This window comes from Medicago sativa, chromosome 5 (genome assembly GCF_051527215.1).
Source record: "Medicago sativa cultivar Bolivia chromosome 5, Bolivia_mono, whole genome shotgun sequence".
In the NCBI taxonomy this organism is placed as follows: domain Eukaryota; kingdom Viridiplantae; phylum Streptophyta; class Magnoliopsida; order Fabales; family Fabaceae; genus Medicago; species Medicago sativa.
The window spans coordinates 63,607,509-63,619,540 of NC_140753.1; the positions used below are offsets into that span (position 1 = coordinate 63,607,509).

General features: G+C 39.6%; 1 protein-coding gene and 1 pseudogene across 1 annotated transcript; both read right to left on the bottom strand.

Annotated features, from left to right (window-relative positions):
• Window positions 1-1,265: 1,265 nt before the first annotated feature.
• Window positions 1,266-7,580, bottom strand: LOC146923940 (uncharacterized). The gene has a single exon (XM_085709015.1). The coding sequence runs from the start codon at window positions 6,932-6,934 to the stop codon at window positions 1,481-1,483; it is 5,454 nt and encodes a 1,817-aa protein (XP_085565141.1). The 5' UTR covers window positions 6,935-7,580; the 3' UTR covers window positions 1,266-1,480.
• Window positions 7,581-8,836: 1,256 nt separating this feature from the next.
• On the bottom strand, window positions 8,837-11,342 carry LOC146923941 (PKS-NRPS hybrid synthetase cheA-like; annotated as a pseudogene).
• Between the last annotated feature and the right edge of the window lie 690 nt (window positions 11,343-12,032).

The window sequence follows — 12,032 nt, forward strand, 5'->3', positions numbered from 1 at the left end:
GACGAAGTTTGCTCAATGACCGTCAAAATAAATGACGCCCATGCCTTGTACTCCGGTAGCAAATCGACAGTGTTAATCCTCTGAGGTCTATCCAAGCTTCCTATCCACCCCTTTCCATCTCTCATAAGCCCCTCAAGCAAACTATCCCAGCCGGTGCGACCTCGGAAAGTATCATATACCTGCTTCCGATACACAACATCACACTTCTCCACATCCCTCAGCCCAAGCACTCGCTTAATATCCCTCTTCTGATAACCAACCCTCTTCCCTCTCACATAAGTGTAACCATTTTTATGAACAAATGCATTTGCCAAGAATTCTAAGGCAATGCTCGAATTACTCTCCTCGGTCACCATGTTCACAATTCCTTCCCACTTTCTAGCTTCAATTTGCCAAACAAAAACAGGGTGTTTTTCTAACTTATCCATAGCAATACCCCTTTCTTTGTTGAAACCCCTCTTCTTTATCAAATTATACCTTTCCTCCGCAATCTCCGAAACAAACCTTTGGTATGGTGGTTGGATGGGTGGTTGAGGTTGTGATGGGCTAGGTGGTTGTTGAGAAGAGGTTCCGGTAGCTCTTTTACCTCTACTTCTCTTTGTGGTGGGTTCTTGGGCTTGGTTCTTATTTTTGGCCATGGTTGTTGTTGTGTTTGATAATGGGTATGTGAATTTGGGAATATGAATTTGGGGATAAAGTGAGTGTTTGATGAAATTGATGGAATTTGGATTTAATTTGTTGGTAAAAGTTTGTGGGTTTGATTGTTGATAATGATTTGTGATGGATTTGTGGTTTTTGGAAATGATTTTTGAAGGTTAGTGTAATGGGTAGTGGTGTTGTTGATGGAGGTTTATGAGATGGTGAGGATAGAGATGAAGTTTGGTGGGTATGTGAATATGTTTGAAGGTTAGGGATAATGGGTAATGGTGTTTGTGAGGTTAGGGATGAAGATTGGTGAAGTTAGAGATGGTGGGTGTGGAGTTTTGATGGAGATTTGTGGTTTGGTTTGATGAGAATGGTAAAGAAGAAGATGAACAAAAGTTGGGCAGCATAACACTAAGTGTGGACTTTGAGAAGAAGAGTGTTGGAGTGTTGTGTTTATAGCAAAAATCGGACAGCACTAAGGATGGGTCGGCCGCCGAGTTGCCTATGAAGCGGGGAAATCGGGCGCCGATCTTGAGGTATCGGGCGCCGATTTTTACAGAGGCTTCAGGCCTCCCAGCTTCGACAAATCGGGCCCCGAGCTAGTGGGGATCGGGCGCCGATTCTTTTTTTTTTTTTTTTTTTTTTTTTTTTTTTTGAGTAAATCGGGCGCCGACTAGTAATGGGTCGGGCGCCGATTTCATCGTTTTTTTTTTTTTTTTTTTTTTTTTTTTTTTGATGACAGAAAAATAAAATTTATACCTATTCGAATCCAGTGGGTTGCCTCCCACTCAGCGCTGGTTTAACGTCCTAAGCTTGACGGTCCACTTCTCTTCCTTCAAGTGGAGTGCAGCGGGATAGACTCGGTTGGACGTTCTGACTCTCCCCCATAGTATGGTTTGAGTCTCTGCCCATTCACCTTGAAAGTTCTATCAGAGTCTGGATCCTTCACCTCAATGGCACCGTAGGGATACACTTTCACAATTTGAAATGGACCGGACCACCTTGATTTCAGCTTCCCAGGAAACAACCTCAACCTGGAATTAAAAAGTAAAACCAATTGCCCTTCCCTAAATTCCCTATTTTGAATCTTTTTGTCATGCCATTTCTTGGTTTTTTCTTTAAAAATTTTGGCATTTTCATAAGCGTAATTCCGGAATTCATCCAACTCATGGAGTTGAAGAATTCTGGATTCACCTGCTTTGGTAAGATCAAAATTCAAGAATTTGGTGGCCCATAATGCTTTATGTTCAAGTTCTAAAGGTAAGTGACATGATTTTCCATAAACAATTTGAAAAGGAGACATACCTATCGGAGTTTTGAAGGCTGTTCTATATGCCCACAAGGCATCATCAAGCTTTAGTGACCAATCCTTTCGGGACGAGTTCACTGTTTTTTCAAGTATTTGCTTGATTTGCCTATTTGATACTTCTACCTGGCCACTTGTTTGAGGGTGATAAGGTGTGGCAATCCGATGATGCACATTGTACTTTTTCAACAACGCCTCCATCTTTCGATTGAGGAAGTGGGTGCCTTCATCACTAATTAACGCTCTAGGTACCCCAAAGCGTGAGAAAATATTTTTCTTAAGAAAGGCAACCACTACTTGAGCATCATTGGTTTGCGTGGCCATTGCTTCTACCCATTTAGAAACGTAATCCACTGCCACCACAATGTACATCTTTGAGCATGAGGATGGGAATGGTCCCATGAAATCAATTCCCCACACATCAAAGATTTCCACTTCTAACACAGGATTTTGTGGCATCTCGTTTCTTTTTGAAATATTTCCTGTGCGTTGGCAGCGGTCACATTTCTTAACATAGGTGAAGGCATCTTTGAACAAAGTAGGCCAAAACAGGCCTGATTGTAGGACCTTTGCAGCAGTCCTATCCCCACTAAAGTGTCCCCCATAGCTGGAGTCATGGCAGTGCCACAACACCTTTTCTTGTTCACCTTCGGGGACACACCTTCTTAACAAACCATCAACCCCCCTTTTGTACAAGAATGGTTCATCCCACACATATGACTTGCAGTCATGTAGGAATTTCTTACGTTGTTGGGAGTTAAAGTCAAGAGGAATTATCTTACCCACCATGTAGTTCGCAAAGTCGGCGAACCAAGGCATCATCGTAACAGCTAAGATGTGCTCATCAGCAAAGAGGTCCTTGATAGGCCTCTTCTCCTCCGTTTCATCCATCTTCTCCAGGCGAGAAAGATGGTCAGCCACCGTGTTCTCCGATCCTTTCTTGTCACGGATTTCTAAGTCAAATTCCTGCAATAACAGTATCCACCTAAGAAGCCTTGGCTTAGATTCCTGCTTAGAAAACAAATACCTTAGTGCAGCATGGTCAGTGTAAACAATAACTTTAGACCCTAACAAGTAAGATCTAAATTTATCAAAAGCATAAACAACAGCCAGAAGTTCTTTTTCAGTGGTGGCATAATTCAGTTGTGCCGGATTCAGAACATGACTTGCATAATAAATTACATGCAACAATTTATCTTTTCTCTGACCAAGCACTGCCCCAACAGCTATGTCACTTGCATCACACATAATTTCAAAAGGTAGCGACCAATCAGGTGCAATGACAATAGGGGCAGTGATCAATTTTTGCTTCAAAGTATTAAAAGCATTCAGACACTCATCATTGAATTGGAAAGGAATGTCTTTGACAAGCAGGTTAGTAAGGGGTTTTGCTATTTTTGAAAAATCTTTGATAAACCTCCTATAAAAACCTGCATGGCCTAAAAAGCTTCGAATGCCTTTCTCATTAGTGGGAGGAGGGAGTTTTTCAATTACTTCAATTTTTGCTTGGTCAACCTCTATCCCCTTGTGGGAGATTCGGTGACCCAAAACAATTCCCTCTCTCACCATGAAATGGCATTTTTCCCAGTTTAGGACTAAATTAGCTTTTTGACACCTTTCCAATACAAGAGATAAATTATGCAAACAATTATCAAAAGAAGAGCCAAAGACAGAGAAATCGTCCATAAAAACTTCGATATGTTTTTCAAGCATATCGGAGAATATGGACATAACACACCTTTGAAACGTGGCAGGGGCATTGCATAGCCCGAATGGCATCCTTCTGTAAGCAAATATCCCATAAGGACATGTGAAAGCAGTTTTCTCTTGATCTTCAGGTGCCACCGCAATCTGATTATACCCGGAGTAACCGTCCAAGAAGCAGTAGTACTCATGACCCGCTAACCTCTCAAGCATTTGATCAATGAAAGGTAGTGGGAAGTGATCCTTCCTGGTTGCAGTGTTCAGCCTTCTGTAGTCAATACAAACTCTCCACCCGGTGACTGTACGTGTTGGGATCAGCTCATTCTTCTCATTTGTAACCACGGTAGTCCCACCCTTTTTAGGAACAACTTGGACGGGACTCACCCACGAACTGTCAGAAATGGGATAAATGATACCAGCTTCAAGTAACTTCACCACCTCCTTTCTAATCACCTCTTTCATGGCTGGATTTAGTCTTCGTTGTGGCTGCACCACCGGCTTGAAGTTATCCTCCATCAATATTTTATGCATGCAGAAAGTAGGACTTATGCCTTTCAAATCCTCAATAGACCATCCCAAAGCACCCTTGTACATTCTAAGCACCCTCAACAATTTTTCTTCTTCAAGTTTGCTCAAGTTAGAACTAATGATGGCTGGGTACTTCTCTTTCTCACCAAGGAACACATACTTCAAGTGAGAAGGTAGTTGTTTGAGTTCAACTATTGGTGCTTCTTTTGATTTCTCCACATCTTCGTTTTGAGGATGAAGTTCCTCCCACCTAGTAGGGGTGCGACGGTTGTGGGATGGAGAGGCCTCCAACATAGCTAAGACTTCACATTCTTTAGGATCCTCACTCTCTTGTGCACTTTCCGGTGGCAAGCTTAAGACTCTTTCAAGTGGTAGGGCTGGTATCTCTTTTTGGAGTTTTTCTTTCACAAAGGATTTGATCATGTCGACCCTATAGCATTTTTCTTTCTCTTCGGGGTGCTTCATAGCTTTAAGAACATTCAACTTCACCACCTCATCAAAGAATTTCAAAGTTAAAGTGCCATCTTCCATGTCAATTAAACACCTTCCGGTTTGCAAGAATGGTCTTCCTAGTATCAAAGGAATGTCATCATCTTCTTCCATCTCAAGAACAACAAAATCTACCGGAAAGATGAATTTATCAACCTTCACAAGAACATCTTCAACTATGCCATAAGGAAATTTGTAGGACTTATCTGCAAACTGCAATGTCATCCTTGTATCTCTTACCCTTCCGATGCCAAGTTTCTTGTAGATGGACAGCGGCATCAAGCTCACACTAGCTCCAAGATCAATCAAAGCTTTCTTGAAAGTTCTATCCCCAATAGTACAAGGAATAGTGACACTCCCGGGGTCTTTTAGTTTCCTTGGTATTTTTCTTTGTAAGACCGCACTACACTGCTCGGTGAGCATCACATCTTCATCATCAATTGTTCTCTTCCTTGAAAGGATGTCCTTCATGAATTTTGCATATGAAGGCATTTGTTGGAGAGCTTCAGCAAATGGGATGTTGATTTGTAACTTCTTGAACATCTCGATGAATTTTGCAAAGCACTTCTCATCTTTTTCTCTCTTCAACCTTTGAGGATAAGGCAGCTTGATTTGTGGCTTTGGGAGGTCATCGTTCTTTTTCTTTTCTGGCTCTTTGACAACCTGAGTATCAACAACATCACGCACTTCAACCTCCACTTCAATTAGTTCAGGAGATGAGTCACCTTCATCATTGTCATGTTTAGCTTGAGATGATAGTGATTCATCCCTCTTCATGCTTCTTGTGGTAACCATGTTCACATTTTCATGATCCCTTGGATTAATAACAGTGTTGCTTGGAAGGGTTCCTGGTGCTCGTTGTGTGAGTTGTTGAGCAATTTGACCAACTTGAGTTTCAAGATTTTTGATTGAAGCCCTTGTATTCTTTTGAGCCTCTCTGGTTTCTTGAGCTAAGGAATTCATGTTGGATGCCATTGCTTCTATAGCTAACTCCCAATCAGCCTTCTTTGGAGCTTGGTTTGATGGACCTCCTTGATAACCCCCTTGTTGTTGATTTTGAGAACCACCTTGCTGATTTTTCCACGAGAAATTTGGATGGTTCCTCCAGCCTGGATTATATGTATTTGCAAAAGGGTTATTTCTAACCTGGTTCCCTTGACTGCTGAGGTAGTTCACCATCTCCACTTGGGTTGCATCCATGGGCACATCACAATGCATAGTGAAATGAGGGCCAGCACACCAATCACATTTGACAGTGTTCATTTGATTCACCGGAGCAACTTGGGTTTGAGTTAAGTTAAGTGCTGCCATTTTCTTTGACACTTCCGCAGCTACTGCATCTTGAATCTGCTTACCAGTTAGTATGCTTTGAGCATTTTTGAGCTCAAGTTGATTCAGATCTATGAGTCCTCCCCTTGTACCACCGGTTCTATCATACATCTCCATTTGTTCATTAAGTGCAACAGCTTCAATGATTTTGATTATTTGAGAGGCAGTTTTGAAATTGATGGAACCACCGGAAGCTGTGTCGAGAACTTGTCTAGTAGCCAGACGTAGACCATTACAAAACATCTGCATTTGAACCGTAGTATCAAAGTTGTGCTCGGGACATGCTGAGATTAACTTCTTGTACCTTTTATAAGCCTCTCCCAAGGACTCTCCCTCTTTCTGTTGGAAGCTGGAAATGTCTTGTCGCCTTCTCACAAACAGGGCTGTAGGAAAGAATTGCTCCAAGAACTTGTCTTCCATCTCATTCCAAGTTGTTATGCTACCAGCAGGTAAGGAATCAAACCACTCATAAGCGTCATCAGTCAAAGTAAACGGAAAAAGTCTCAACCGTTTGGCTTCTTCAGAGTGCCCTTGCACTTTTGCTGTCTCACAGAGTATCAAGAAACTCTTCAAGTGCTTGTTGGCATCTTCATTGTACTTTCCAGCATACTGATTCTCTTTCAACTCCCGCAATAGACCGGGATTGATCTCAAACTTGTCCACCGTTACAGGCTGATTAGTAATGGTCAACCTGTTTCGGTTTCTGTCACGGGCCCCATAGTCTCCTAGAAGTCTTTCTTCAGGTTGGGGCTGTGGCTGTGGGCCTGGTCCCTCCGCCATCTCTTCGTCTAACTGCTCGTCCGTGTCAACCTCTACTCCGCTGGTCCCTTCCTTTTCTCGAAGTTTTCGGAGTTTTGTTTCTTTCCGGATTGCTCGGCAGTACTTTTCGACTTCTGGAATAAAGGTAAGTTCAGCTGAGGGCTGGCCTCGCATACAAGGTTAGACAATGAGTGAGTACTAATTTTAAAAACAAAAATAAAAACAATAATTTTGTTGCAGAGCAAAAAATTTCAATTAAGAAAATAAAATTCAACAGTGATTTGGCAATCCCCGGCAACGGCGCCAAAAACTTGATGGCGATATTCGCAAGTGTACGAAATCGTTCAAGTAGTAAAATAAAACGGTAAGACCGAGTGTCGAACTCGAGGATCGCGTTCTACTATTGAATTGTATTTAGACTTAATCGAACAAAAGGTTACGAAGTTGGTTTTTAGTGCAATAATTGAAATTGAACTATATAGAGATGGTTCAAATTAATAAAGAGAAAAGTGTTGGAGATGAGTTTTACTAGATGACTTATTTCATGTTATTAACCTAATTCTCATTATTGAATTGACTCACTTAATTGCTACCGAATCCTCTATAAAATTCGTGCCCTAATTCCTTAGTGACAGAAACGTTGACTCTAAAATAAACACCTAATTCCTTAGTGAATTTTAAGATTAGAATCAAGCATGAACGAACAAGGATTCATAATTGGTTCCAAGGGTTTGTATCTATTCCTAGATTACAAAGGCAAAGATTTCTTATCTCAAGCGTTTATAAATTCCACTTCCGTATCACAATATAAACCGTAATTCAATTTATAGATGGCCAATTAATAAAAGCATTAAGAACAGAGATAAGAGAAGCAATTCAATGAAATTCATCAATAAATAAAATTAGGTCAAATAACAATCATGTTCATCTAGGGTTACTCATCTCCAACAATGGAGGATTTAGTTACACATAGCAGCTAAACAAAAAGAAAGAGTGAAAGAGAGATTACAAGAATAATTCATGAACTCTTCTTGATGAATCTCCTCCAATAGTGCTCCAAAATCCCTTTCCTTGAGTTTCTATGTCTTTTTATCTCCAAAAACGTGAACTCCTTTATGAGAAACACCTCTTTTCTATTTATAAGAAGCTAAAAATCGGCCCCCGAGTGCCTAAAATCGGCCCCCGAAGGCCGAAATTTCGTGACCAGAGGCAGCCAAATCGGCGCCCGAACCAGGAGGGTCGGGGCCCGATTTTTCCAGTAGCTCCAAGCCTTCCTGCTGCTTGGAAATCGGCGCCCGAACCAGTAGAGTCGGGGCCCGATTTTCATTTTCGCTGGCAACCTGAATTCTTCAATTTTTTGTGCTTTTAGCTTCATAAACTTGATGAATTACCCTAAAAATTACATGGAAAGTGTCTACAAACATAGTAATGACAGAGAGTCATCAAATCCCCTTCATTATATTCTTGAAAAAGTTATTTTTGAATGAATTTACATCTATTTAAACAGTTCCCTGTGTCTTTTACATAATTTATTCTGGTCAAATTACCCATATGGAGAGGATGGATATTTATTTTGAATAATTGTTTTCTCGAGGATTTTGCTTGCTCTCTTGAATTTTGTAATCATCAAAGGATTTAGGTTTACAACGTTTGAATTTGTTTCACAATTTTGCATCGTGCAGATGACAATGTAACTGTTTTGGAGTCAGAAAAGCGTGCCTTGGAGAATTCCCCAGAAGCTCAAGTAATTAGAGAAGCTCTCAACCCTTGGAGACATGTTGATACAAAAGAAATAAACAAGCCCTGACGCCAATATGAACCATTTTATTAAAATCCATGAATGATTTGTCAAGAATTTTACCGAGAATACGCTGGAAGTAGATTGCATATGCATATGGACAGCTTTTCTGTTATACTTGGTTCAACCACGTAAAAGTCATATATTTTCATATATTTATATAAATTATATATTGTTAGTTATATATTGGTCACAAAAAATTCGCATTATAATATTGACCCCAAAAAATATGTCGGTGAAATATCGAAAAAAAAAGATTAACACCGACAAAAAACCAGTCATATCGCATCAAGTGAAATTGAATCTTCTTCATCTTTCCAATAACTTCAAATTCTTGCTTTGCTTTTTAAGGAGTGCACACAAAATAGGTTTGGCTTGGTTTGACTCCTTTTTTGGTGAGGGACGGTTTCTCTCCCTTTTCAATCTTCATGACATCTCGATACTTAGCATGTTGATCCAAATACTCAAATTTCCAAGTTGATGCCTAATCACTCTTGTGGAGGTAGTGGACAACGATCTTTCAAAAAAAGAAGAACAAAATGATTGAGAATTAAGCCAAGGCACATGATGAGGTTTTTTTGCTTACCCGGTGATCATCCTCTAAGTGGGAAAAAAGATTTTGAAGTTCCAATGTCATGATTTGTCAACAAGACCACAAGCCTATTGTAATAATTTGCAACGATGTGTCCCATGTCCGGAAGCGTCAACCACTTATCTACAAGTGCAATACCAGCACTATTTGTGGGAGGATGCAAGCCTTTTAAGATGTAGTAATAATGTTCCTCGCCTGCAAATACCCGCACATAATCATTTGTATGATCTTTCACCTCTTGAATAAGATTTCTACAAACCATGATATGACTTTCTTCGGTCAATCCCAAGAATTCAGTTATAGCCCGAAATCCACAATTCCCATCGCCTATAACATCCACCATATTTTCAATAAATGGAACCATGAATTTTGACATATAATTAATAGGGCTCAAAAACCAGAATAGGCGTTGGAACCGGAATAGGCTTTGGAACCGGAGTAGATTTTGGAAACCGGATAGGTGGTGGAAGTGGGGAACATGATGTTTTACCAAGATGAGCACCTTCCCTTTTAGGAAATGATGACGCTGTTGGTGACAGTTGACTATCCGGATATTGGGAATCAACACGCTCCCACAAAGAAGGGATTCGAGTAGTCGATACCACTTTTGCTCTAGACCTCGTAATTTCCACTTTTTTCTTGGCTCCCTTGGTTGGTACTTTTTTTTCTTGGCTTCCTTGGTTGAAACTTTTGCTCTTTGAATTCTAGCTTCATTTGATAAGGGACTTTCTTGAGACGTTCTTGATAACCATTTCACTTCTCCTTGATAAAAAAAACCATCTTCATTACTTTCTTCACCCATACATAACCTATGCCAATGACGGTGTATCTCATCCAATAAAATAGGCTTGTTGTCACGGATTTTCATAACAATGAAACATGCACATGGTAGCTCATACGATGTCCTTTGAATACAACCATAACTTTACTTGTCCATACACAATGTTTCCCTGCAACATTGTTCTTCCAAAACAATGTTGCCCAAAGCATATCTAGACACATAACCCCCCAACCGAGAGTACAAAATGACGTCTTTGAATCTATGTTCCAATACAGTACAACTCCTCCCAAACGATGTTTGTATCGCAGTTAACTGGACCACCAACATATCATGTATTTTCTCCCAACAAGTATCCAAATCACCCACACTATTGCTCAAATATTTATTTACTAAAGCATGAGCCGATTCAACTCTGTTGGTGGTTCTGCAGCCAAGATGGAAGACATGGTCTGTCCATGCCCTCACTATTTTCTTCTTAACAACATCCAATACCGTGCTCTCGACATAGGTTAGAAATTTGGAAAATCGTTACAAACATTTTGGAACTCCACTAATGCACTTGCATATAATTCTTGAGTGGGTAATTCAACAATAACATACTATGCTCTCATTATCTTCTTCGCTACATCACTATGTTTCTCTCTTTCCCTTCATTTTTCCCAGAGCATATCTACAGTCAGTGATGCACTTGACTCTAACATTTTTCCCAACATGAAAATAACAAAGTATTGCACTACTTTCTGGGAGAACAGTTGCAACCGCATTCATCAAAGTCGTATCCCTGTTAGTCACAACCACCTTAGGCATATTAATCTTTGACTTAAGATGTTTAAGCATCATTTGTAAAACCCAAACAAAGTTTTCCTCATTCTCGTGTGTCACAAATCCAAAGCCAACTGAATATGTCAAATCGGTAGAGGTGACCCCAACTATCTCAAACATTGACATCCTGTATATGTTGGTTTTGTAGGTGGTGTCCATAACCAAAACTGTTGGAAAATTGTTAAACAACTTAACAGATGTTGGATGATCCCAATATATGTCTTTAATAGTAGTACTTTCGCTTTGTGTTCTGGTGAAATAAACATAGTTGTGCTCCTCCAACTTTGAGATTAGATACTGCAATACCGTCTTGTCACCTCCTTTTGACTTCCATATTTATTGTCATTCATTGTATACTTGCTTGATATTTGTGTTGCAATCTTGTCTTTTGCTCTTAAAATTTAACAAAATATTTCTTGGAAAGCACCAAACTCTTGGTCAAGTCGCGTAGAATTTGCTTGTCATCCTCCTTTAATCTACCCGCAAGCATGTGTCCTTCTAAACTTGGCTCCATCTCATGGTTGTAAACTCCATTAAGAATGTTCAATCTCCATTCATTTGTTTGCCTACTAAAATATCCACGAACCATGAACATACACCCACATTTTCTTGATCTCGTTGCCTCATGCTTCAATTTTTTTCGGCACTTTGTGATCATCATCCGCGTTCTCAACCATAACTATAAATGAACAACACATAACTATGAATAAACAACTAACTAATGCATAAACATCAATTGCATAATGAACTAAAAAAATAAAAAAAATAGGCAGTAGCATGCATTTTTTGAGTCAGCGCATCGGTAGTTAACTACCAAATTCCATCGACAGTTAACTGTCGATACTCCCATACTTCGGCACTTGAGTGCCGATACATGCATGTAAGGCATGTAATGCAACACACTTCTCTTTTTATATCTACTCCTCATGTATGATGTTTTAAAATCTCCGATGTGGGACTAATTTTAGTACACATATGTGTTTAGTTAAAAACCAGTGCAAATTTGTTAATTAAATTAGTTACAATTCCTCTAAAAACAAGTACATAAATATTAGAGGAATTTTTTAACTTCGTCTTGATAATAACTAACATATAACCTTTACATCTTTAATAGTATCTCTTATATTCATGTATGCAGTCACAAATCACAACCCTATGAAGGATGGTTCAAATTTCACGTAGGTCTTAAATTTAAAGAAAATAAAAATATCTACTTTTAATTCTTCATTGTTTGATCATAACCAAAATCCTAATACATGCCGTTTGTTTTTTAAATTCT

Excerpts from the sequence above, each read along its gene's own strand:
- LOC146923940 (XM_085709015.1), bottom strand. The coding sequence starts at position 6,934 with ATGCGAGGCCAGCCCTCAGCTGAACTTACCTTTATTCCAGAAGTCGAA.